Source organism: Carcharhinus amblyrhynchos, chromosome 33, assembly GCF_965287045.1.
Source record: "Carcharhinus amblyrhynchos chromosome 33, sCarAmb.v2.hapA, whole genome shotgun sequence".
In the NCBI taxonomy this organism is placed as follows: domain Eukaryota; kingdom Metazoa; phylum Chordata; class Chondrichthyes; order Carcharhiniformes; family Carcharhinidae; genus Carcharhinus; species Carcharhinus amblyrhynchos.
In genome coordinates, this window is record NC_137356.1 from 19,414,778 (window position 1) to 19,440,561 (window position 25,784).

Sequence of the window (25,784 nt, forward strand, 5' to 3'; positions counted from 1 at the left end):
GCACCTGTTCGGGTACATTGAAGGAGAATTTACCATGGCAATTGCACTTCACCAGCATGTCTTTGGAATTTGGGAGGAAACCGGAACACCCAGAGGAAACCCATGCAGACACGGGGAGAATGTGCAGACTCCACACAGACAGTGACCCAAGCCAGGAATCGAACCCAGTTCCCTGGCGCTGTAAGCTAGCAGTGCTAACCACTGTGCCGTCCTATTCTTGCGGGTCTCAAGTGCTCTTGCTTGGTTGCACCACATAACCCCTACAATGCAGAAGGAGATCATTTGGCCCATCAAGCCTGCACCAACATTCCAAAAGAGCACCTTACCAAGGCCCACTACCCTCCCCACCCCAACATAACTCCACTCATTTATCATGGCTAATTCCCTTAACCTACACACATTGAACACCAAGCGGCAATTTAGCATGGTCACTCCACCTACCCTGCTCATCTTTGGTCACCAAGAGGTAATTTAGCTTGGCCAATCCATCTATTCTACACGTTTTTAGAATGAGGGGGGAACCGGAGCACTCAGAGGAAACCCACACAGACACGGGAAGGATGTGCAAACTCCACACAGACAGTGACCCGAGGCTGGAATTGAACCCAAGTCTCTGGCGCTGTGAGGCAGCAGTGCTAACCACTGTGCCACCCACACTTTTGCCCAATTCACCTTTTACTGTCCATTAAGCACTATTGAAAGAAAGCAGCATCGTTACAAAGAGCACAGGGATTGATGATAGTTCAGGGGGTGGGACAGAGAAGATGAGGATGAAGTAAAGGGAAATTTATTAAAGGACATGCACAGAAATTGAACTTTACGTCTGAGTGTATATTCCCAGAACAAAGACAGGCTTTTCTTCCAGCTTCCAGAACAGTGCTACACGGACACAGAGATGAGGTCCACATAGCCAGGCTGGGAAAATGGACCTCCTTTCCATCACTTCAGTCTGAACAATAACGTGAGAACATTCCACCAACATGGATCAGCACACGAGCTCCGCATGATTTCACTGGCCTTTGGTACGTAAACGATCACAGGAACAATGGCAGCAATTCAATAACAGGAAACGACAATTTTAAAATGTGCCAGTTCCTGCAGCAACCCATCAAATATGGAAACACGGGAAAGTGCTGTTTACGACGCTGTACTGGCAGCTGTCTGTGCACAGCTCACCAATCCTCCTCCTCCCCTTGGCTGGGAGGAGACAAACGCGTTCCACTTTGGTGGATGGAGGGGAAAAGTTACGACAATAATTTACTTGGTGACAAAATTATTAAACAGGGCTTCAGTCTTCACAAGCTCTTTTATAGAGGTTAGCTGGGGCAGCAAGAATGAACATAATCTCAGACACTGAGATAGATCTGTGTCGATGATTTAGTTCCCGCTGGCAGCGAGATTGCTTTTACCTGAGACATGCCTTCCATATCAAGTTGCATCAGTTCCGCTTGGTTAAATTGAAGGATGGCCATCCCGATGCGAAAGACTATCTCCAAACCCTGCCGACACAAAAAAAACGATGTCACAGTGAACAGTGAACAGAGAACACAGGAGGGAAAGTATCAAGGGCAGAGCAGAACGAGGGGACAAAATGCAAAGAAGAGGGGAGGTAGCTAAATGGAGACAAAATTGGCTCGATGACAGAAACAGAAAGAAGTCTCACAACATCAGCTTAAAGACCAACAGGTTTATTTGGAGCAGACGCCACAAGCTTTCGGAACAGGCTGTCCCTTCGTCAGGTGGGTGGGAGTTCTGATCACAAACAGGGCACAAAGACACAAAACTCAATTTACATGAATGATGATTGGAATGTGAGTCTTTACAGCTAATCGAGTCTTAAAGGTACAGACAATATGAGTGGAGATTGCATTAAGCACAGGTTAACCTGTGTCTTAATTGAGTTGTCTGTGTCTTTGTGCCCTGTTTGTGATCAGAACTCCCACCCACCTGACAAAGGGACAGCCTGTTCCGAAAGCTAGTGGTGTTTGCTACAAATAAAACTGTTGGACTTTAAGCTGGTGTTGTGAGGTTTCTTTCTGTTTTTACCCCAGTCCAATGCCGGCATCGTCACATTGATGACAGAAGCCAGAAGATGGCTGTAATGGGTTGTTTTTCAAACTGGAGACCTGTGCCCAGCAGTGTGCCTCAGGGATCAGCGCTGGGTCCACTGTTATTTGTCATTTATATGAATGATTTGGATGAGAATTTAGGAGGCATGGTTAGTAAGTTTGCAGATGACACCAAGATTGGTAGCATAGTGGACAGTGAAGGTTATCCCGGATTGCAGCAGGATCTTGATCAATTGGGCTGACAGATGGAGTTTAATTTAGATAAATGTGAGGTGATACATTTTGATAGATTGAACCAGGGCAGGACTTGCTCAGTTAATGGCAGGGCGTTGGGAAGAGTCAGGAAGAACAAAGAGATCTAGGGGTACAGGTTCATAGCTCCTTGAGTTGGAGGCCACAGGTGGATAGAGTGAAGAAGGCATTCTTCATACTTGGTTTCATTGGTCAGAACATTGAATACAGGAGACGTCTTCTGAAGTTGTACAAGACATTGGTAAGGCCACATTTGGAATACTGTGTGCAGTTCTGGTCACCCTATTATAGAAAGGATATTATTAAACTAGAAAGAATGCAGAAAAGATTTACTAGGATGCTACTGGGACTTGATGGTTTGAGTTATAAGGAGCGGTTTGATAGACTGGGACATTTTTCTCTTGAGCGTAGAAGGCTGAGGAGATGATTTTATAGATGTCTATAAAATAAGGAAGAGCATAGATCAGCCAGATAGTCAATATCTTTTCCCAAAAGTAGGGGAGTCTAAAACGAGAAGGCATAGATTTAAGGTGAGAGGGGGGAGATACAAAAGGGTCCATAGGGGCAACTTTTTCACCGAGGGTGGAGAGTGTTTGGAATGAGTTGTCAGAGGTAGTAGTAGCAGGTTCAATTTTTTCTTTTTAAAAGCATTTAGACTGTTACATGGGTAAGATGGGTTTTGAGGGATATGGGCCCAATGCGGGCAATTGGGACTAGCTTAGGGGTTTTAAAAAAAGGGCGGCATGGACAAGTTGGGTCTGATTCCATGCTGTAAACCTCTATGACTCTTAAGATTCAGCAATGCTACCAATTGCTTGGTTCAACCATACCAGCTTTGAGAAGGTTAAGGGGTTCACATGAGCACTTTGGCACATCATAACATTCAAGGCGATGGGCCAAGTGCTGGTAAATGGGATTAGGTGGGAGGTCAGGTGTTTCTCACGTGTCAGTGCAGACTCGATGGGCTGAAAGGCCTCTTCTGCACTGTATGATTCTATGAATGAGGAGGTGAAACCTCATCACTGAGATCTACCTGACTCTCATCTCCATCATACGGTCATCACAAATCACAGACAAGAACATGATAATGGTTAATCAACCTGAACAGAGCAATATATTCACCAGCTCCTGATAAACCACAAGCAGCTCAAAACAAAGATCCTGCCTGCCATCAGTTTTCCCTATTTGTGAGAATTTTTCAGAGGGGGTGACTCAAATCATTTTGCATATTTAATCGCCACACTCAGCATTCGAAGAGCAGGAATAATGCAGCACAAGGAGCAACAAGGCTTGTAACTTTTCACCATTGAGAACAGCTGGCAGTGTTGGGGTGGGAAAAGAGTGCACTGGGAGGATTCCACATCAATATAAAGTTTCCTAACTACCCAAAGCTGCGAGCTCCAATCTTCAATAGGCAGTCTATGCCAAAACGGCAAATCAGGAAGCAACTGTTTGGGTGTGACCTTTCACAGCAGGGACTTGCTGTGAGGAGGGTGGAGGCATAACAAGGGAGGGGAGAAAGGAAAGGGATAAAAGCAGAACACTGCGGATGCTGGAATCTAAAACCTAAACAGAAAACACTGGACAATCTCAGCGGGTCTGACAGCATCCGTGGAGAGAGAATAGAACCAACGTTTCAAGTTCCAATAAAGGGTCATCCTGATTTGAAACGTGGGATCAATTCTCTCTCCACAGATTGGCTGAAATTTTCCAGCATTTTCTGTTTTTGTTCTAAAAGCATGCGGTTGCTCCACCCACGGAATATTCTAGAAATTTCCAAGTGAGCATTAGCTTCAATGTACAACATGAAGTGGATGATTAGAAGGCAGCACCTCAATACTAGACGAGAGCTTTGCACATGTTTGACTTGGTGCTGTCAATGAGCTGCGGACATTTAGTTTTCCCACTTGGGGCTGTTCTGGATTGTACCCTGACAAGGACAGGCCCTCAACCCAAGAGGAATGGAGGAGAAATTAACATGTTTCAGGGAGGCAGCTCGAAGGGAAGGCACTCCAGTGAGTTTGAGTCTCTCAGACACTGACTGCACACCATCATTCATTACCTTTCCCTCGGTGGCACAGCGGTTTGCACTGCTGCCTCTCAACGCCAGGGAGCCAAGTTCAGTTCCTGGCTTAGGTCACTGCCTGTAGGGACTTTGCACATTCTCCCCGTGTCTGCATGGGTTTCCTCCGGTTTCCTCCCACTGTCCAAAGATATGCAGGTTTGGTTGACTGGCCATGCTAAAATTGCTCCTTAATGTCAGGGGGTTAGTAGGGTAAACAAGTAGGGTTATGGGGAGAGTGTTTGTGGGATTGTGGTCGGTGTAGGCTCAATGGGCTGAATGTCCTCCTTCTGCACTGTAGGGAATTTTATGATTCAACGGGATGGTGTCAGACCTTAGTGAAACATAAAACAAGGGATCATATTAACACACCACCTGAAGCCAGATGACCCCAGCACGTGATGCTCCATTACAGAGAATGAAATCTATCTCCAGTCTCAAAGAACAAAGAACAGTACAGCAAAGGAACTGGATCTTCGGCCCAAGTGTGTGCCGAACAGATGCCTCTCTGATCCAACACTGTCTTGCCCTAAATGGTTGTTATCCCTCTATTTCCTGCCTATTCATGTATCTATCCAGGTGACACTTGGAACGTTGTTATACAATCTGATTCCAACACCTTCTCTGGCAGAGTGTTCCAGGCATTCTCCACCCTGTGTGAAAAACTTGCCTCTTACATCTCCTTTAAAACTTTCCCCCTCTCACTTCCAATCCCTCCCCCCGAGTAATTGACCTTCAAACCCGGGAAAAAGACTATCAATATTAAGTGGGGCGGGGGGAGTAAAGGTACCCCGCATAGACCTGGAGCAAATCACTCTTTCTTTTGATTCTATTCGCGTTCAGACTTAACGAGACTGCGATGGGCTTACCTCGTACATAAATATGTCAAATATTCTAGTCGCTAATGGCAGTGAAAAGGTGGTGAGAAAAATCGTTAGGAACCAGGAGGATGCGTACATCGACGTGTGGAAGCTTTGTGATCGAAAGTGCACGTGCAATTCAGGCAACTGGTCCTGAGAAAGAGAATAAACATCAACATGAAATTTAAAACATACACAAAAACAGACTCAACCAAAATGCAAAGAGTGCAGTTCTTTTAAAATGGCCCAAGTTTAAAGGCTGTTGTATCTCAAGTCACAACACAAGTCATTGAAGTTCCAGTGTAAACTATCAAAGGGAAGACGGTTAGTAACTCAAGTTCAGTATCCTGGCCAATGTTTATCCCTCAAAATAACATCACAAAAATTGACAGATGATCCAGTCATCACTGTGTTGCTGGATGTGGGAACTTGCTGTGTGCGCATTTCCTACATTGTATCAGGGAGGCTCCTCAAGAGAGTGTAGAATGGCTCCAGGGTCGGGGGATTTTGGCTGGGAGGTAGGTTGGAAATGGTGCAGTTGATCTCCTTGCAGCAAAGGAGACTGAGCAGAGGTGTGATGGAGGTGTACAAAATTAGGACAGGTTTGGTTAAGGTAGCCAAAAGAAAACAGTTCCCATTAGTTGATGCTGTTTGAACCAGGGGGATACAAATTTATGATTCCGGTGAAGAGACACAAGGGCAATGTGAGGAAGAACATGCGAGTGGTAATGAGCTGGAATACTGTCAATGGGGGTAGGTGGAAACCATGAACAATTTCAAAATAGGGACTCCAGAGGAATTTGTTTCCTGAGCTGTCAGGTCAGATCGGATCACTCAACACAGAACTAGTATGGGCTCAATGAGCCGAATGGCCTCCTTCTCTACCAAAAACTTATGACCAAACTCCAATTTCATTGGCTGAAAAACGCTTTGTGACAGACTGAGGCCAAAACAGACACTACAGAAATTTAAGCTTTTCTCTTTTCCCAATTGCATCACACAGCCCATTTATAAACTTCTGGGGTAAAAACAAGAGCTAGACCCCCGAGTGAAACATTCCTAATCACACCAGGGGTACAGCAGTCAGCGACTAGAATACTGGATCCGCAACCCAGAGATCTTAGTTCAAACTCTACACTGATTCAACAAGTCTGGTCATTCATGCACTGACACCAGGAAATCACCATAATTCATAGAAACATTTGGTAATAGCATAGGAAAAGGCCATTTGGCCCACTATATCTGTGCTAGCTCTCTGAAAGAACAGCTGTGTTTAGTTCTAAATCCCTGCCTCGCATATGTAATCGTACAACATCCTCAGCCACCCAATTCCCTTTTAAAATCATTTATGGAATCAGCTCCCACTATTTTCTTAGGTAGAATGTTCCTGATCACAATTTTGAATCGAAAATAAAAAGTTCTCATCCCACTTCTAGATCCTTCATCAATGTTTTCGTTGACAAATCATGGGAATGGTTTTACTTCATCTATTCGATCCAAAGCTAGCATCTTAAATCTCGGCTTCCTCTATTCCAAGGAGAACAGTCCAAACCTTTCCAACCTCTCCCAATAACTGGAGCCTTCAATCCTGATAACACCCTGGCCGTATGTAACGGCCTTTGCATCTTTCCTAAAGCGTGGTGCCCAGAATTGTCTACAGTACCTTTGAGGGCAATTAGAGATGGACAATGAATGCAGGCGTAGCCAGTGAAGCCACAGCCCTTGAATGAATAAAAAATTAAATAATACTCCATCTGAGGACTAACCACTCATTATTGAAAACTTATTCATGCGTGGGATACGAGTCGGACTGGTCAGACCAGCATTTAATGCCCAATCCTAACTGTCCTCAAGTTGATTGTAGGTGAGCATAGTGGCACATTGGTTAGCGCTATGCTGCTTGGGGCGGGGAGGGTGGTGTCCACCCAGCAAGGTGTGAGGGCAAGCACAATTCCAGGCTACACCATTAGTGGTGAAATGGAGGGAAATACAGGGCCCTGTGCAGACACAGCGCACCGACAGAGATACTGTATCAGGACTGGGAACAGTGAGAGGCTCACTGGCAGCAGGAGTACAGTGCCCATGATTGTGAAGGAGCTGGCTGCAGGAGAATCAGAGATAGCTGACATTTCAGCTGCACTGACCAGCCCAGCTTGCTCCTGTCTGACAGACTGGTCAACCTACAGTCAACGTCAACTGAGCCGTTGCTGAGAAACCCAAAGTCACTGTACGACAGACACCCACGACAGCGCCACCCAAACTGCCCGTCCCACACCAGCCCAAACACTCCCACATCTCCTGCTGCTGCAATCGGCTGTGATCAGCTATCGTTCACTCTTGCCTCTGGATCACAAGGTCCTGGGTTCGAGTCCTGCTACAGGACTTCAGGACAGAAATCACTGGAGTGCAGTACTGAGAGCGAGAGCATGGACTCTCCACTATCGCATTGAAACAGGAGCCCCTGTCTGCCCTCTGAGACGCCCCTAAAAGATCCAACGACAATCTTTTGAAGAGCAGCCAGAGAGTTTTCCTGACGTCCTGTTCAAAACGTATCTCAACATCAAAGACAAGTTTACCTGGTCATTATCAGAATGCCAGCTGTGGGATCTTGCTGTGTCACGTCTCTGACAATAGTGAAATCCTTGCCGGATCACCAGGCAATAGCAGTGACGAGCGGTCTGGTCACAGGGGCTGCTGCCAGTAGCTGTCTGGAACGTTTTTCCTCTGCGGAGGGACCGATTCCCCCAACCCTTCCAAAACACGGGACCCCCAATCAGCTTCGACACAGAGACAGGCTGTATCTGTGCTGTACATATGTAGGATATTCCCTTTCACTGTGAGCCCCTAACCTAATGCTCACTATCAACCTCTCCGTATTCATTTTAATCTACGGCAGCCCTGCCAACACTTAACATTTCCAATTGTCTTACTGCTATGGTTATTTCACATTTCTTAAAGTGGGCTCTTTTATATTTTATGAACTTTATTAATATTTTACTATCAGATTTGCCGCGCCGTTTCACCAACATTCATTATTTTTAAAACCAGGCATAAAGTTTTGATTGACCACCTGATCACAATGTTATCATTACTGCTACAGAGCTGGCAGTGATCAGGGCACCCTTCAACACAGAGTGTTATTTATTGCTGTGAACATTTTTATCAACCCCAGTAAGATTAAGTTTACCCTTCATAAGTAAAGGTGAAATGATTCACATCTAATCAAAGGTATTTCTGCTGCACCCTGATTCTCACAAACAACCTCCCCACCCCACTACATCCTGTATCACACACACATCCCCACTGCACCCAGTAGTATGTACAGGATGCAGGGGGGGGGGGGGGGTGTATATCACACACATATACACACCCTTGTTGCACCCTGCATCTCACACATGCCCTGGTTGCACTGTGTCACAGACCTCCCCTAGCTGCACCCTGTATCTCTCTCACACACACTCCTGTTGCACCCTGTTTCACAGAGACACACACCAACTACACCCTGAATCTCTAACACACACACTTGTTGCACCCTGTATCACATACACATCCGCATCCGTATGCATTGCCCCTCCCCCACTTCATACTGCCCCTTCTCCAAAGCGCGCACACAGCTCCTGCCCCCCCCACTACACATAGCCCCTGCACCCCCTTCACCCCGCGCACACACACACACACAGCCCCTGCCTCACCCCATCACCCCCCCCGCCACACAGACAGACAGACAGACCCCCCCCCCCCCCACATCTCTGCCAGTCCCATTTCACACTCCGCCCTGTCTGCTGTGTCTCACCACTCACCAGATTCTGTCATCAAAACACTCCTGCCCTTCCTCCACCGTCTGTTCCACATTCGCCTCATGTCCATCCACACACATTATACAGCTTCAGGCTGCCTGACGCTAACAGGGAGATAGCTCTGGGTCTAAGCACTTACATCTGTGAAGTGTTTGCACCAGATTCCACTGTATCTGCATCGATCACACACTAGCAGCTCTGGGGCTCTGTCTATCTCACACGCAATGTCAGATAGAAGGTCAGCCCCAGCAAAACTGATCTAGAAAGATGAGACGGCATGTGTGTCCCCAGCAGTCACGGCAGGCTGGGTGGCAGATGCCAGTGCCAAGCAGTTATAATAGGGAGAACGTTTGTGTCATTGTAGACAGGCGATAAATGGGTTAACAATACAGTTCATATCTAGAAAGAAATCTACAAATACCCTGACACTTACTCCAGCTACAAATGAGGGATGGGCAGTTGGGGCAGACTCTGCAAATATTTACAAAAATGCACCCAAATAGCTAAAGTTAAAGTTTATTAGTCATATGCAAGGCTTACATTCACACTGCAGTGAAGATGTGCTTAAAGGCACTGTGACAGATTGATTCAATAGGGACATGAACTCTGGATTAGCAAAATCACAAATAATAATTTCACAGAATGTTTTCAGGCAAAGAATTGTTAGGCCAGGTGTGGGGTACTTAACCAGGAACAGCACTGCCAGGCTACCCTGATTCACCTCTGTCCGGGTCAGACACTCCTGAACAAAGAAACTTCCAGACTGGCTGTCGACTGCTTTGAATTAGGTTCAGCTGCGAGACACTCATTGTCCATTGTACACTAACAACACAGTGCAGTCCTGAACATCACAACAGCATTCTGTAAGACACCACATCCGTGCGATGCAACCATTACACAGGTAAAGATCACTGGTTCATAGAAATCACAGAAACCCTACAGTACAGAAAGAGGCCATTCGGCCCATTGAGTCTGCACCGACCACAATCCCACCCAGGCCCTACCCCCATATCCCTACATATTATACCCACTAATCCCTCTAACCTACACGTCTCCGGACACTAAGGGGCAATTTAAGCATGGCCAATCAACCTAACCTGCACATCTTTGGACTGTGGGAGGAAACAAGAGCACCCGGAGGAAACCCACGCAGACACGAGGAGAACGTGCAAACTCCACACAGACAGTGACCCGAGCCGGGAATCGAACCCAGGTCCCCGGAGCTGTGAAGCAGCGGTGCGAACCACTGTGCTACCGTGTCGCCCAGGTTCTGGCAAGTGATCTGACTGATAGGGTTACGGGAACAGGGCCTGGGTGGGATTGTAGTTGGTGCAGGCTCCTTGGGCCGAATGACCTCCTTCTGTACTGGAGGGATTCAATGATTTCCCACTTCCTTCCCCCCACACACACCCCTGCATTACCAGTTGCTCGAAGTCTCTTGGGACAATGAATAAAGGACAGTTAACGAATGGCCAGCACAGATAGCAGAGCAATTTCACAGCGCATCATTTAACATTCAGACTAATCAGCAGAAGCTGTAGGGTTGTTAACGATTCAGAATGTGTTGTAACACTCCCTAACATTCTGCATCACCATGTAGCAAGGTGACAACTTTTATACAGCGAGTGAAATGAAGAGGAATATGAAGACACCAACTGTAGCTCATGGCCACAGCTCCATCAAACACTGATGTTGATTAGACAACTACAGAGGGCAAGAGAACAGGTTGTTCACTTCTAGACACTTAACACAGATTTTTAATTAGTTTTATACTTAACTGAGTTTAAGCAACTCCTCCTCCTGTGCACTCCAGAAAACTCCACATTAAACCTTCAGTTACACTGCCAGTCTGCTGTAAGTAAATCTTAGACTCCTCTCGGCAAACCTATCCCCACAAAACAACCCTGCACATGACAGGCCTACCCTCGGCTTCCACTCCCTTCATTTGAATAAGATTAAAATAACAATCTGACCACATGTTAAATCCCAGCAGGACCGGGAGTTGCACTGGGAGCGGTTACTCTCCACCTGACTCCCTTTGGCTTCTGCAGCCAACGCCCATTTCACAGAAGTGGATCTGATTGAGATGTCAGCTGCAACAGAGGAGGGGGGCCTTGGGGGGAGTGTACGAGAGGGAGAGCATGCGAGAGGGAGAGTGTGTGTGTGCAGGGCAGAGTGTGGAGCTACCACGTTGCCTTCCCAAAAGGAGCGAAGAGTGATGTCAGAGCACAGCTCTGTTTAAACTTGGAGTCAGGAAATTTTACCATTGACTGAATTAAGAACATTAGCACAAAGCAGGTGGTCCACAGGCATTCACACTGAAGTGAATGATTTAAAACATTTGCCTCCACAGATTGTAAAATAGGGAACAGAGATTTTGTCTTTGATCCTGGTTGGACTCTTAGATGTTTTGCGTGCATGTCCAATGCCATGTCAGAACATCAGGATACTGTGTCCCTCTCCAACAGTGCAGGAACTGTCTCCAGCTGCTACAGGAATTCCAAGCTCCAAGCAGCTGCAGTCACTGTGGTATAACTACTAGCATGTGTGAGATCAGGATCACACATTCCACAAGGTGAAATCCTGGCAAGCAGCAGGTCAGAGCTGGAGCTAGTGAGAGGAGAAATGGGAAGGTTGGCAGGGTCAAGATGTGACTTGAAGTGTGGTATGAGAGGGTGGACTTCAGGTTCTTGGGGCATCAGGACAGAAGTAAGCTGTTCAGAAAGGGATAGGCTGCACCTCAACAGGACTCAGACCATTGCTCTGACAGCAAGTTCATTCATATGGTCGGGGAGGATTTAAACAAATTTGGCAGTGTGTGTGGGGGGGAGGGGTGGAAACATATCAAAGTATAAGAGGTGAATAAGGTGCATCAAGTCATGTATTAGACAGCATGCAGGAACACAATAGATGCATAATAGGAGATACTATGAAGCACTCCAGAGAAATTCAAAAACGCATTTACAATGCATGTACATAAGCACGGGGCGGAGGGAGGACTGACACTTGGGTATGAGTGATTGTTGTATCATAAGGCTTAGACTGCATTGTCGTCATCCAAATGGATCTTAAAAATACATTTGACAAAAGCACCACAAAAGGCTGGTTAACAAAATTATGGCTCGTGGAATTGGAAGGGCAGTGCCTAATTGGATAAAAGAAAATACCTCAAGGTCAGAGACAAGCTGTTGTAAATGGTTATTCTTCACAGACTGGAAGACAGGAGAGAATGCTGTTCCCCACAGGCAGTACAGGCACACTGTTTCATGATGGATATAACTGACTTGGATATTAGGAAGAGCGCAAAATTTCTAAATTTGGTAAGAATGATTCTTATTGAGTATCATAGGATATGGATAGGCTGACAGTGCCAGGTGGAAGTTAATATGGAGAAATGCAGACTGTTTAACAGAAGGAAGAAGGAGCAGCGGATCTGAAGTGGCACAGTTCTAAAGAGTGCACAGGGACAAAGTGACCTGGGGATGCAGACGGCAGGTCATGGTAAGAGACTAGTTAGCAAAGCTCAAGCTGCACAGATAAAGGTATGAAGTACAAAAGCAGGGGAGCTACACCCAGCCATTAGAATGCTCTGGTTAGGTCACAACTATACAAATGTGCCCCAGCATACTGTAGGAAGGGTGTGAGGGTCCTTGAGAGAGTGCGGAAGAGATTTCCAGGGATGAGGGATTTTAGCTATAGGTTAGATTGGAGAATACGAGATCGTTCTCCTTGGACAGCATGGTAGCACAGCGGTTAGCACTGCTGCCTTACAATGCTGGGGGCCGGAGTTCGATTCCGGCTTGGGTCACAAATTGTGTGGGGTCTGCACATTCTCCCGTGTCTGCATGGGTTTCCGCCAGGTGTTCTGGTTTCCTCCCACACTCTAAAGATGTGTAGGTTAGGTGCATTGGCCATGCTAAATTGTCCCTTAGTGTCAGGGGCGATTAGTAGGGTAAGTACGTGGGCTTATGGGAATAGGGTTTCGCTGGGATTGTTCTCGGTGCAGGCTCAATGGGCCAAATGACCTCCTTCTGCACTGTAGATTCTATGACCTGAACCTCAATTTTAAAATTCCTTGCTTTTATCCTTTCCCATCTCCATAATCTCCTTCAACCTCACAACTCTGTGTTCATCCTATTCTAGCCTCTTGTGCATTGCTAACTGTATCTCTTCACCATTAGTAGTGAGGCCTTCAGCAGCTTTGGCTGAAATAGCACCCCCTCCCCCCCCCCCACCCCCCACACACATACAACTGCTTCTCCATTCCTCAACTTTGCTTTAAAAATGCCTCCCAGCTTTCACAGGTCGCTTTGTTTGCTCCTAGTGTTTCCCACACAATTCGAGTGCAATGCCTAGCTGGTTACCTGTATTAAGTATTCAAACTGATAGATGCAGAGTCCCAGCTCTGCCATGCTGGGTTTAAAAAGCTCCCGCAGTCGATATTCTTGCATCAAACGCACAAACACACAGAAGGCTTCTTCTTCTGGCATCTACAAGAGGAAAGAGAAATTTACCGCAAGGAAGGCGCTGGGAAAACATACCAACAATTCCACTTTAGCACAGGCTCAAATCAGAGCGGAAATGGCCAGAAACCTACTGGCTAAAGAGCAGGGATTATTGCAAAAGACCTCATTACCAAAGAAACAAGTACAGAAGGTGTAATGGGAAGTTTCCAGCTATTTGACCTGTCCCTTGGAGAAAATGTAGGAACAAGTTATGATGTGAAGCAAATATGACTTCTAAAATTTTTCCCAGGTTACTATATTTGAAATTGGATTACTAGGTATACAAGACAGCGACAAGGTTTAACAGGACTCCAAGAACAAGATTTTAGAAAACCCAAACTAAACTGGTAAATCCTGATGAGAATGGCAATGAATAAATATTCAGCTGCCCTTTGACAGCATTTTAGTTTTATGAAGGTGTAATTCAGGCAGCATCTTTCACTGGATGCCTGTTGTAATTAATAATGTCTGAAAATTAATCTGATTACCCAGATGGTTTATGCGTTGCTTTCACAGGGGAGTATCAGCAGTGACCGGTTTACTAGGTTAATATTAACCAGTATGGCACAGCACAGCAAGTTCCACCTTCACGCAGGTCATTTGGCTTTGTGAACAGAATGTCTGAAGTAGAAGAATGCACCTGCAAAGCTAAACCTGGAAATACCAGGAAAAGCCGTGTCTTACACTAAGAGAAGCAATCACACTACTTATGCATGAAGGCATTTAGGAGCGGCACAGTGGTTAGCACTGCTGCCTCTCAGCTCCAGGGACCCTGGTTCAATTCCGGCCTTGGTCACTGTCTGTGTGGAGTTTGCACATTCTCCCCATGTCTGGTAGGGTTTTTTTCCCCAATGCTCCGGTTTCCTCGCACAGTCCAAAGATGTATGGACTAGGTTGATTGCCCATGCTAAATTGCCCCTTGGTATCCCAGGATGTGTAGGTCAGCAGGGTAAATACGTGGGGTTGTGGCAATAGGGCCTGGGTGGGATTGTTGTTGATGCAGGTTCAATGGACTGAATGGCATCCTTCTGCACTGTAGGGATTGTACAAGTAACGTTCTATGATATGAGCACAACTGCCAGACCACACAGCATTCAGCAGTAATCACTGAGGCCGGAAATGATCACACTCACCTGCATGAGGAGAAGGCCCACAATGAAAGCACTTCCTTGGCAATATCCAACTTCACGGTCAACCAGGGAGTATGCCTGTAACAAAGCAACTGAATGCAGTCTGAAACCTGGGAGTAAATTCAGATACTTTTGACACCACATGATAACTCAGCAGTTCAAGGATGGCTAACGGACAGTTTGCTACTTAACAATAACAGGAACATTGGAAGCTCTGCCGCTCAAACCAACCTCGAGTCTATAAAGCCAACTCATCCAAGGTCACATTTAATTACCTGCATGACCTGGTGTGTACACGAACAACATGGCACTAAAATGAATGTTAAGAGTATGGTGTGAAGGCAAGTGTGGGTTTTCACTTTGCAGCTTATGGCAATCTGCCAAAACCCTCCTTGGGTTATTCCTTGGCAATTGCCAATGTGACTATTACCTGTGTTTTTATTCAGGATATTGAAAGTCAGGCACACCTCCTGGCCCATTGTAACAGTGCGCAAACATGTCAGTCGTGTTGTTCTGTCACATCTGTGGAAGCAGCTGGGGGTGGGGGTGGGGATTGGGGGCGGGGGGGGGTGGTGGTTGGTAGTGGGGAAACTATCCCTTGATATACATTCAATTCCTTGAGTACATTGCCCGTAATTAGAAACGTGTACACTTTCTAGAATATCATTAGGCCCTGTGACAGTGCGCAGTGAAGAGTCACATACATCAGCGTTTGAGCTTAAATTTACTGCCAAATTCCATTTCTTTCAATGCTAAATTTTCAATTTGGTGTTGTTGATGTAATTCAAACTGAATATAAAAGTATGCAGGGAAATAAAATGGAACTGAATTATGGCTCGAAAAGCTCAAGTTCATGAACTGATGAATAGTTGCTTCCTCTGCTGTAAATTAAATGTTTCTAGTCTGGTTTGTCAAGCGTTTACTTGAAGGGTGACATTTGTTTGATTTGCAACAACATTGGATTTCTCAATGAGATCTTAACAGGTAATTCACTTCCACATATTCCGTTTCCCAGCACTGAGTCAATAATTTAAACACAAGCCAGGTTATTCCAATCCCAAGTTATTTGAAGTATAAAACTAGACATGAACACTTCCCCCTGATAATCGGATAGGTTCGTTTACAGAATGCAGCGTTCTATCACTCTTGGACTTACGAACGGGAAGTCATGTTTGACAAATCAGTTGGAATTCTTTGAAGATGGAACCACTACAGTTGACAAGGGGGAACCAGTCAATGTGGTATATTTGGACTTACAGAAAGCATTTGACAAAGTCCCGCGCAGGGACTATCATGCAAGATTAAAGTGCATGGAAGTGGGGGGAGTGTATTGAGATGGATAGAAAACTGGTTGGCAGAGAGGAAACAAAGAGTACGAATTAATGAGTGCTTTCCAAATTGGCAGGCAGTAAATACTGGGGTGCCACAGGACCCCAGCTATTCACAATATATATTAACGATTTGGGTGAGGGAACAAAATGTAACATCTCCAAATTTGCAGATACCATATTGGATGGGAGGGTGAACTGTGACAAGGATGCAGAGAACCTTCAGAATGATCTGGACAAGTTGGTCAAGTGGCCTACTCAAATGGCAGATGCAGTATAATTTAGATAAGTGAAGTTATTCACTTTGAAAGCAAAAACAAAAAGGCAGATTGCTACCGGAATGGCTGTGAATTGGGAGAGGAGTGTGTGCAGCGGGACCTGGGTGTCATTGTGCACCAGTCGCTGAAGGTAAACACGCAGGTGCAGCAGGCAGTAGAGAAGGCAAATGGTATGTTGGTCTTCATTGCGAGAGGTTTCGAGTTCAGGAGCAGGGATGTGCTGTGGCAATTATACAGGGCCTTGGTGAGGCCACACCTATTTTCTGAGGAAGGATGTTCTTGCTCTCGAGGGAGCGCAGCGAAGGTTTACCAGACTGATTCCAGGGACGGCGGGACTGATGTATGAGGAGAGATTGACAAGGTTAGGATTGTTTTCACTGGAGTTCTGGCAAACGAGGCGGGGGGGAGGTGTGGATCTTAAAGATTTTTAACATTTGAACAGGCCGAGACAGGGAGGATGTTCCTGATTTTGGAGGTGTCCAGAACCAGGGCTCACAGTCTCAGGATTCAGGGTAGACCATTTAGGACAGAGGTGAGGGGACATTTCTTCACCAAGAGAGTGGTGGGCCTGTGGAGTTCCGTAATAGTTGATGACAAAACATTGAATATATTTAAGAGGCAGCTGGATATAGCACTTGGGACAAATAGGATCAAAGATTATGGGGAAAAGCAGGATTAGTCCATTGAGTTGGACGATCAGCCATGATTATAAATGAATGGTGGAGCAGGCTCAAAGGGCCAAATGGCCTTCCCCTGCTCCTATCTTCTAGTTCCTATCTGTCTGCTTCGAACTGGTGACTATGTGTTCCAGCGTTCCTTCTTTATAAGTACTCCAAGTACTTAATTAAACAATTCTCTTCATCCAATATAACTAACGTACCACATGGATGCTGTGGTATTGCATTCAATGCTACACAGTCCACTACGTAAGCATGTGGCGAGTTACCATTTTGGAACAGCCCTTGGGGAGCTAACAGGTGGTTAGATGTTCTTTACACAAGGCAGCAAGATGACATGGTGGGGTGGGAATGATGGGCTGCTGCGTTGGGAAACGTTATTACTTTCGGATATCCTACATGATTTCACGCTGATGAATGCAGTGTCTTGTGACTTTACTGGTTTTTTTCCCCAAAGTAAGCCATCCTGAGATATTGTAGATCTGCCTGAATTTGGACTGATGCGCCTTAACTTCATCTGCCCACCTTTGTTCCTAATGCTTATTAACCTGACAGCGCGTACGAGTGTGAAGGCAGCCGTCCTGATATCACCCCGAATGCAAAATGCTGCGGACGCTGCAAATCGGAAATCAAAACAGAAAATGCTCAGCAGGTCTGGCAGCATCTGTGGAGAAAGGAAGGAGTTAATGTTTCATGCTGATTGCCTTTCCAAGGTCACCAACCAAAAATGTTAACTATTTCTCTCTCGCTCTCTCTCCACTAATGCTTTTTCCTTCCCTCCCCACCCCAAAAAAAAATCAGCATTCCGTATGGACCATTCTCTCCTGGACACTGGTCCACTCCTCCATCATACCCAACACCTCACCCCCCACCCCAGCCCACGGCACCTTCCCATGTCATCGGAGAAGGTGCAACACCTACCCCTTTACCCTTGACAAAGAACAAAGAAAATTACAGCGCAGGAAGAGGCCCTTCGGCCCTCCAAGCCTGCACCGACCATGCTGCCTGACTGGACCAACACCACCCGCCATCCTTCCAGGGGACCATATCCCTCTATTTCCATCCTATTCATGTAGTTGTCGAAAGAACAAAGAAAATTAAATAGTCTTGCTGAGTATTTCCTGATCTCTTTTCCTATCAGTCCTGAATGGCCAGTCATTTTAAGGTTATGTCCCACTGAGCTACCCTTCCATTGCATGAGATAAAAATAAATTTAATCAGCCATTCATTTTTCATCCCTACGTAATTCTAGTCTTTGCAACCTGTTCTCAATTTAACTCTCGTGACACCAGCGTTGCTCCACTGAATCTGCACTCTCCCCATGGCCAGAGTATTCTTTGTGCAGAATGGAATGCAGTGCTCCCAAGTGGAGTTTACGTACAGCTTTGTAGGCTTGCAACAGAACTCGTAAACCTGGAGCTCCAGCCCCTTCGCACTAAAGGTGAACGGGGATGGAGTCCTTTAAGACGTCATCCCGTTCTCTCAGCTCCTTCGGCTCCGCCACATCTGTTCAAAATAGCACTGTCAATATGTCTTCCTCCTCGTGGCTTTCCACCCAATATCATTAACAGGGCTCTCAACCATGTTTGATCCATTTCCCCAAGCCACTGTTCTCATTCTCCCCCTCTCTCCCAGAACCACGATAGGGTTCTCCTTGTCCTCACCCCACCAGCTTCTACATTCAAAGGATCACCCTCCGCCAATTTTACCAACTCCAGCATGACGCCACTACTCAACACCTTTTTCCTTCACCCCCAGCCCCCTCAGCATTCCGCAGGGACCATTCTTTCCTGGTCACACTGGTCCGCTCCTCCGTCGTGCCCAACATCTCACCCCCCCCTGCCCACAGCACCTTCTCACGGAATCAGAGGAGGTGAAACACCTGCCCCTTTACCTCCCCTCTGCTCACCGTCCCAGATCCTAAACACTCCTTTCAGATGACAGCTTCTCATGCGCCTCCTCCAATCCGGTCTGTTGCATTCGCTGCTCCCAATGCAGTCTACTCTACATCGGACAGACCAAACGCAGACCGGCTGGTCGCTCTGCTGAGCGCCTTCGGTCCATCCACAAGCAGGACCAAGACATTCCTGTCGCTTGCCACTTCAACACCTCACCCTGCTCTCCTGCTCACATGTGTCCTTGGCCTTTTGCAATGTTCTAGCAAATTGGAGGAACAGCACCTCATCTCCCGATTGGACACTCTACAGCCTTCAGAACTGAATATTGACTTTAACAACTTCAGAGCGTGAACTCTCCCCTCCTTTTTCACCCCATTTCTATTTTATGTTTCTTCCATTTCTTCTTTTCATCCATTTTTATCACTTTTTATTTTTCCACATCTGAAATCTCATTCTCCATCCTGTCTCCAAACTCAACATTCCTCAGGCTGATCAATACCTATCTGCGTCTTTGTTCTGCCGTTCACACATTCCCATCACTTAATGGACACCTTTAGCACCTTTTTTCAGCCTTTATCATCACAATGTACATTCCCTTCCTCCAAATACAGCGCACCCCACCCCCTACTACAGATCTACAGATTTTCTTTGCCTTCAGCTCTGATGAAGGGTCATATCCAGACTCGAAATGTTGGCTCCATTCTCTCCCCACAGATGCGTACGACCTGCTGAGATTTTCCAACATTTTCTGTTTTTGTTTCAGATTCCAGCATCCTGACTATTTTGCTTTTAGATTGAAATAAAGGCAAACGTTATTTCAGTTGTCACGTACTTCATGCACTTCTCTCCTAGATTTTGGTGATTTCTGCACACAAATGCTCAAATCCCTCGGTTCCTCCCCAGTCTCCAGATTCTCACCTTCAGAAAATTAAATTTATCATTTTTTCAGACCCCAGACTTCACACTTGCCCTAATTGAACTCCGCATGCCACAGTTTTTCCCACTTCCTCGATCTATCAATGCCCCTTTGCAATTTTCTGCTTCCATTCACCAAGTCGCCATTGAGAAATTCTTGAGCTAACCTCATCTTATTGGCCTAAATGTAATTGGGGAAGTCCTGAATACAAAAGACAAAGTGAACCTTCACCCAGCATCCAAAACAAGCAGCTGCTGTGCGCACAGCTAGCTGTATCTTTACAAATTCACTTTGGAGGAGGACACGGAGATGGGGAGGGCTGGAGGAGGACACATAGAACATGGAACATTACAGCGCAGTACAGGCCCTTCGGCCCTCGATGTTGCGCTGACCAGTGGAACCAATCTAATGGCCTCTAACCTAAACTATTCCAATATTATCCATATGCCTATCAAATGACCATTTGAATGCCCTTAAATGGATGTCAGAGGTAGGTTCTTTACTCAGAGGGTAGTAAGGGCGTGGAATGCCCTGCCTGCAGCAGTTGTGGACTCGCCAACTTTAAGGGCATTCAAATGGTCAGTGGATAGGCATATGGATAACATTGGAATAGTTTAGGTTAGAGGGTCATTAGATTGGTTCCACTGGTCGGCGCAACATCGAGGGCTGAAGGGCCTGTACTGCGCTGTAATGTTCTAAAGTTGGCGAGTCTCGGAGATGGGGCCACGAAGATGGGGAGGTCCGGACGGGGCCACGGACATAGGGAGGGCCAGAGGAGGGCACGGAGGAGGCTATGGAGTTAGGGAGGCTATGAAGGGATTGAAACACAGGATGGGAATTTGAAATTTGGGAAGCTGTTAGGCCAACGAGACAATTTCAGACAGTGAGTACTAGTGTGAATTTGGGTATGGGCAGAGCTTTGGCTGAGCGCAAAGGCTTGGAGGCTATAGGAGAATTGGAATAATCAAGACAGGATAACAAGTCTCTGAGGAACAAGCAGTTGAAAGGAGAGAAATTGTAACTGAATTGGAGTGAAGTCTCATCTCTCACCTTCATGACATTGAACAGCACCTCCTGTCCCAGACTGTCTTGTCCTTTGAAGAATTCATGTTCTGGGTAAGTACGAGCAATGTCTCTCCGGATCAACTTCTCACAGGGGGAGGTCATCTTTAACAATTCCGAATACTGATTTTTCACTGGCATGTCAGTGGCGTTGCATAGTAATTGCCAGGCAATTCCCCGGAAATGGTGCGGAATTCCTTTCCGAATAAGCTCCTGAAAGGAAACAACACTTTTTTCAATTCCTTTTTCACCCATTATCCCAGTTTTCCTTCTGCCCTCTGGCTAATGTTTTCTGTGCAGTGAAAGCCCTGCAATGTCTTGCTCTACGTGAGTCAATCAACCACACTGAGCATCACTGTAACCAAATACTCCTTCATGTTAACTCCAGCAGAGGTTCCTGGACAACCTTCCAGGGGTAGTGGACTCACTTTTTTTCCCTCCAGCTTAAAGGCACTGAGGACAAGTAGAGTGTCAATTTCGAGAGAAAAAGAACATAAGAAATAGGAGCAGGAGTAGGCCATCTCGCCCTTCGAGCCTGCCCCGCCATTCAATAAGATCATGGCTGATCTGAAGAGGCTCAGTTCCACTTTCCCGCTTTCTCCCCGTAACCCTCAATTCCCTTGCCTACCAAAAACCTATCTACCCGTGTCTTAAATATATTTAGCAAGGTAGCCTCCACCACTTCAACGGGTGGAGAATTCCAGAGATTCACCACCCTTTGAGTGAAAAAGTTCCTCCTCAACTCCGTTCTAAACTGCCCCCCACCCCCCCCCCCCCCTTATCTTGAGGCTGTGCCCTCTAGTCCTCCTGTCCTTTGAGCGGGAAGAATCTCTCTACCTCTACCCTATCCATCCCTTTCATTATCTTATACGTCTCTATAAGATCCGCCCTCATCCTTCTAAACTCCAAGAAGTACAGGCCCCGTCTATTCAGCAACAGATGCTGCTATTGGCTCGAGCGTGGGAACATTCCACCCAGAATCTTTCCATTCTGTAGTTACCGAGTCAGACAAGACAGGCCTGTAGACTCCCAAAACTACACATGGTTGATCAGACACAGCCAACCACGCAGTCAGCAGGGCCCTTCAAGGCTGCCCATTGGGTGAGGACAGCGCTCACTAACCTCTCCAACATTGTACTCATCACCTCACTAGCATGGCAAGATCACCTCTACACTTTCTAGATTTGACGTTCTGGCAGAAATAAAATTAAGTGACTGTTTTGAATGGAAGTTATTATAGAAGGTGGGAAATCGCAGATCACACACCTACAGGCAGTAGTCAGGTGAGTGGCTTCATGAATATCATTCAAGGTAGCGTTGAATCAAGCCACAGGACTACACCCTGATGATGTTGTTTTTCCTTTGTGCATAATCTCAACTTCTTAATGGTGACAGAGTCAGCGACTGTATTCCTCACTGATGCACAGTCTCCTGCTTTTCAATCTCACGATAAACCTCTCTCCCACCATCATCACCCACCACTACCCCACCACCCTCATGGATGCATCAGCAATAAGAGTTATTTCGTTTCAAGATGACCTCTTTCCCATATACACTGTAGTGCTGTTGTTGTGGACAGAGGGGCAATTTTTTTGTTGTTGTTGTTTGTCCCTGAGCAGAGATGATTAAATTTCTTTTAATGGGCAGTGGGGCATTTCCTCAGACCCTCAGTTTGTGAAATCAATTCTGAAGCAACTTGTAGCAAACTCTCTTTAGGGTTAAATGAGAAATATTGTTTATTCATACATTCAAACTAGGGGGATGATCATTGCACTCACACAACCACATGTGCACTCACACGGAGGAGATAGAAACATTTTAAAACTCGTAAGTTTTTTTTTGTTTTAATTTATGTGAACGTCAGAGTCTGAGAAGATTCCTTGAAGTTGGAGTTAAAATTCAAGTGTGCTCAGTGCTTTGAAGTTGGTGATAATGCAGCAAGATGGGATTGGTTTAGAGACTTGGTTCATTCTACAACCAAATACAGGAATTGCCCAGAGAGTCAGCCTTTGAGGACCTTTAGGCATGGGGCAGGCTTTGTTGTCAGCCTGGAGTCCTGCTTTGCTGTTGACAAGACTGGGTTGGGTGTTTAACAGCAGACCTATTTGGGAGTCCAGAAATGTAAATTTTCCAAAGACCAAAGGAGTTTAAGTCAGGTCCAATTGAGGAGTCAGTTCCAGGATAATAATCAGTTTCTCTGCCTCCAGTCAATATCTGTCCACTTTAGGAGATAGTTTATTGGTGTGTTTGCTGGTATAATAAGTTTCAATGGCTCTCTTTGTTATAGGTCTAAGCAGTCTGCTACTTCCTTGTGTCACTGATTGTAATGGCCCCACACAATGAGAGATGAGAGACTTCTCAAGGATAAGAGTTGAACATTGTCCTGTAATTACTTCTGGAAATTTCCAGCGCTGTAGCCAACTTTCAAATCATGACCTTTAGCACATGTCTTTGCTCCAGCAATGTCCATTTTTAATGAGCAGGAAGCAAAGTTTGATTTAAATAGTTTATAAACTTTATGATCTCGTTCATGTCTGAAGGACACGACTCTGTCTTTATCAAAGACATCTACTGTCACTTTGTTAGGGTAGGGGTGCAATGTATGCCAGGTAATTCAGAGTTTCAGCTCGGTACAAGATGCTAGGGCTACACTCATTAGGATGAACGCAAGAATGTCAAATTTCAAATGCTCATAACGAGGAGATTACAACCCATTTGCTGTTAACTAGGAGGTTGCCAGGATGGTGGGCAAGCAGAAATGACAAGTATTGGAATTGCTGGCAGTATTTAAGTGATGTGGAAATGCCAGCGTTGGACTGGGGTAAACACAGTAAGAAGTCTCACAACACCAGGTTAGAGTCCAACCAGTTTATTTGATAGTAATCTCGCATGCTTTCGGAAGGCGGCCTTCACGACACACGACAACGCAGACTCGCTAAGCAGAGACTGATAGTCAAGTTCCGCACACGAGGACGGCCTCAACCAGGATCTTGGGTTCATGCCGCACTATCTGTAACCCCCATGACTTGCCTGGGCTTGTAAAACCTCACTTACTGACCTGTCTGGAGACAATACACATCTCTTTAGCCTATGCTAATGCTATCTCCACTCACATTGTCTGCATCTTTAAGACTTGAATAGCAGGTTAGCTGTAAAGACTCGCATTCTAATCAGTATTCCGTAAACTCTGTGACTTTATATGCCCTTCTCTGATCAGAACCTTCCACACACCTGACGAAGGAACAGTGTTTCCGAAAGCTTGTGGGATTACTATCAAATAAACTGGTTGGACTCTAACCTGGTGTTGTGAGACTTCTTACAGTATTTAAGTGAAGCAGCCAGCTCATCCAAATAGGATGTAACACAGGAATGCTGGCCAGAATTTTCAAATCTTCCTTCGATGGTGGTGCCAGGAGGTTGCAGGGTTGTGAATGTTGTACCCTGGTTCAAGAACGTGGAGGAGAAACCTGACAAGTGCAGGCCAGCCAGTTTAATACTGGTGCTAGAGAAGTTTTTAGAAACAATAGCTGTAATAAGAACATAAGAAATAGGAGCAGGAGTAGGCCATCTAGCCCTTCGAGCCTGCCCCGCCATTCAATAAGATCATGGCTGATCTGTCGTGGCTCAGTTCCACTTTCCCGCCTTCTCCCCATAACCCTTAATCCCCTTGCCTGTCAAAAACCTATCTACCCGCATCTGTGGAAGAAATTAACAGCTATTTGGATAAGCGTGGATTAATAAACTGGAGCCAGGACAGATATAGTAAGGATGAATACTGCCTGAATAACCTGATTAAGCTTTTAGATGAGTTAACAGAATGGTTAATGAAACTCACATTGTATGTATGAACTTTCAAAAGACAATTAATTACCTCACATTAGGCTTGTTAGCCAATTAAGTCCACGGGGTAAGAAAAACAGCAGCAGCTTAAATACAACATTATGACAGAAGCATGCTGCTTAGCCAGAAAACAGTTGTAGTGAATCAGAGGGTGAGTGTATAATGGAGTGTCCCAGTTAGGTACAAGGATTGCTGCTGTTTGAGATACACATTAATGACTTGCACTTGGGAGACATCATTCCAAAATCTGCAGTCGATGCAAAGCTTCAAAGTGCAGCAAAGCAGCAAGGGTGACAATAATAAACTTCCAAGATTACACAAGCTGATGGAACAGACAGACAAATGGCAGATGAAGTCAACACAGAAAAAAGTGAGGAATGATACAACTTGGTCAGAAGAATGAGAAACAATAAATGCAACATTACAATTTTGAATGGAGTGAGGCAGAATCGCCACCCAGGAGGTGGAGGGGGTGCTGTTTGTGAACAAATCTTCGAGATCATCACGACAAGTAAATAAGGCACACAGGACTCTGGGTTTTAAAAATCGAAGCATACAGGACAAAAGCCTGGAAATTACCACCTAGAAGGAAAGGAGCAGCAAGTACACGGGAACATCATCCCCTGCAAGTTCCCCTAAAAGCTACCACCACCCTGATTTTGAAATATATCTCTTCTTTCACTGTCGTTGGATCAAAATCCGCGAACTCCCTCCCTAGCAGCACTGTGGATGTAACTATACCTCAGAGACTGCAGCAGTTCAAGAAGCTCACCATCACCTTCAAGGGCAATCAGCAACATAAATAAAAATGTCTGGCCAAGCCGGCAATGCCCACAGCCTGTGAAAGAATCAAAAGTTAAGCTTTTGATTCCTGGCTCGGGTCACTGTCTGTGTGGAGTTTGCACATTCTCCTTGTGTCTGCAGGGGTTTCCTCCGAGTGCTCCGGTTTCCTCCACAGTCCAAAGATGTGCGGGTTAGGTTGATTGGCCATGCTAAGAAATTGCCCCTTAGTGTCCAGGGATGTGTAGGTTAGAGGGGTTAGTGGGTATAATATGTGGGTAAGGCCTGGGTGGGATTGTCTTCGGTGCAGACTCGATGGGCCGAAGGGCC

General features: G+C 45.8%; 1 protein-coding gene across 4 annotated transcripts in view; it reads right to left on the minus strand.

Moving 5' to 3' along the window:
* The window catches only part of LOC145360855 (EVI5-like protein), a 301,896-nt gene that overhangs the window by 179,398 nt on the left and 96,714 nt on the right, over positions 1-25,784 (minus strand). For all 4 annotated transcript variants that reach the window (XM_080216329.1, XM_080216327.1, XM_080216328.1 and 1 more), the window contains exons 5-9: positions 20,823-21,047; positions 14,679-14,753; positions 13,405-13,530; positions 5,253-5,396; positions 1,410-1,499 (exon numbers count right to left, since the gene is read on the minus strand). In XM_080216329.1, the coding sequence (XP_080072455.1) occupies positions 1,410-1,499; positions 5,253-5,396; positions 13,405-13,530; positions 14,679-14,753; positions 20,823-21,047 (660 nt within the window). The remainder of the gene's footprint in view (positions 1-1,409; positions 1,500-5,252; positions 5,397-13,404; positions 13,531-14,678; positions 14,754-20,822; positions 21,048-25,784) is intronic.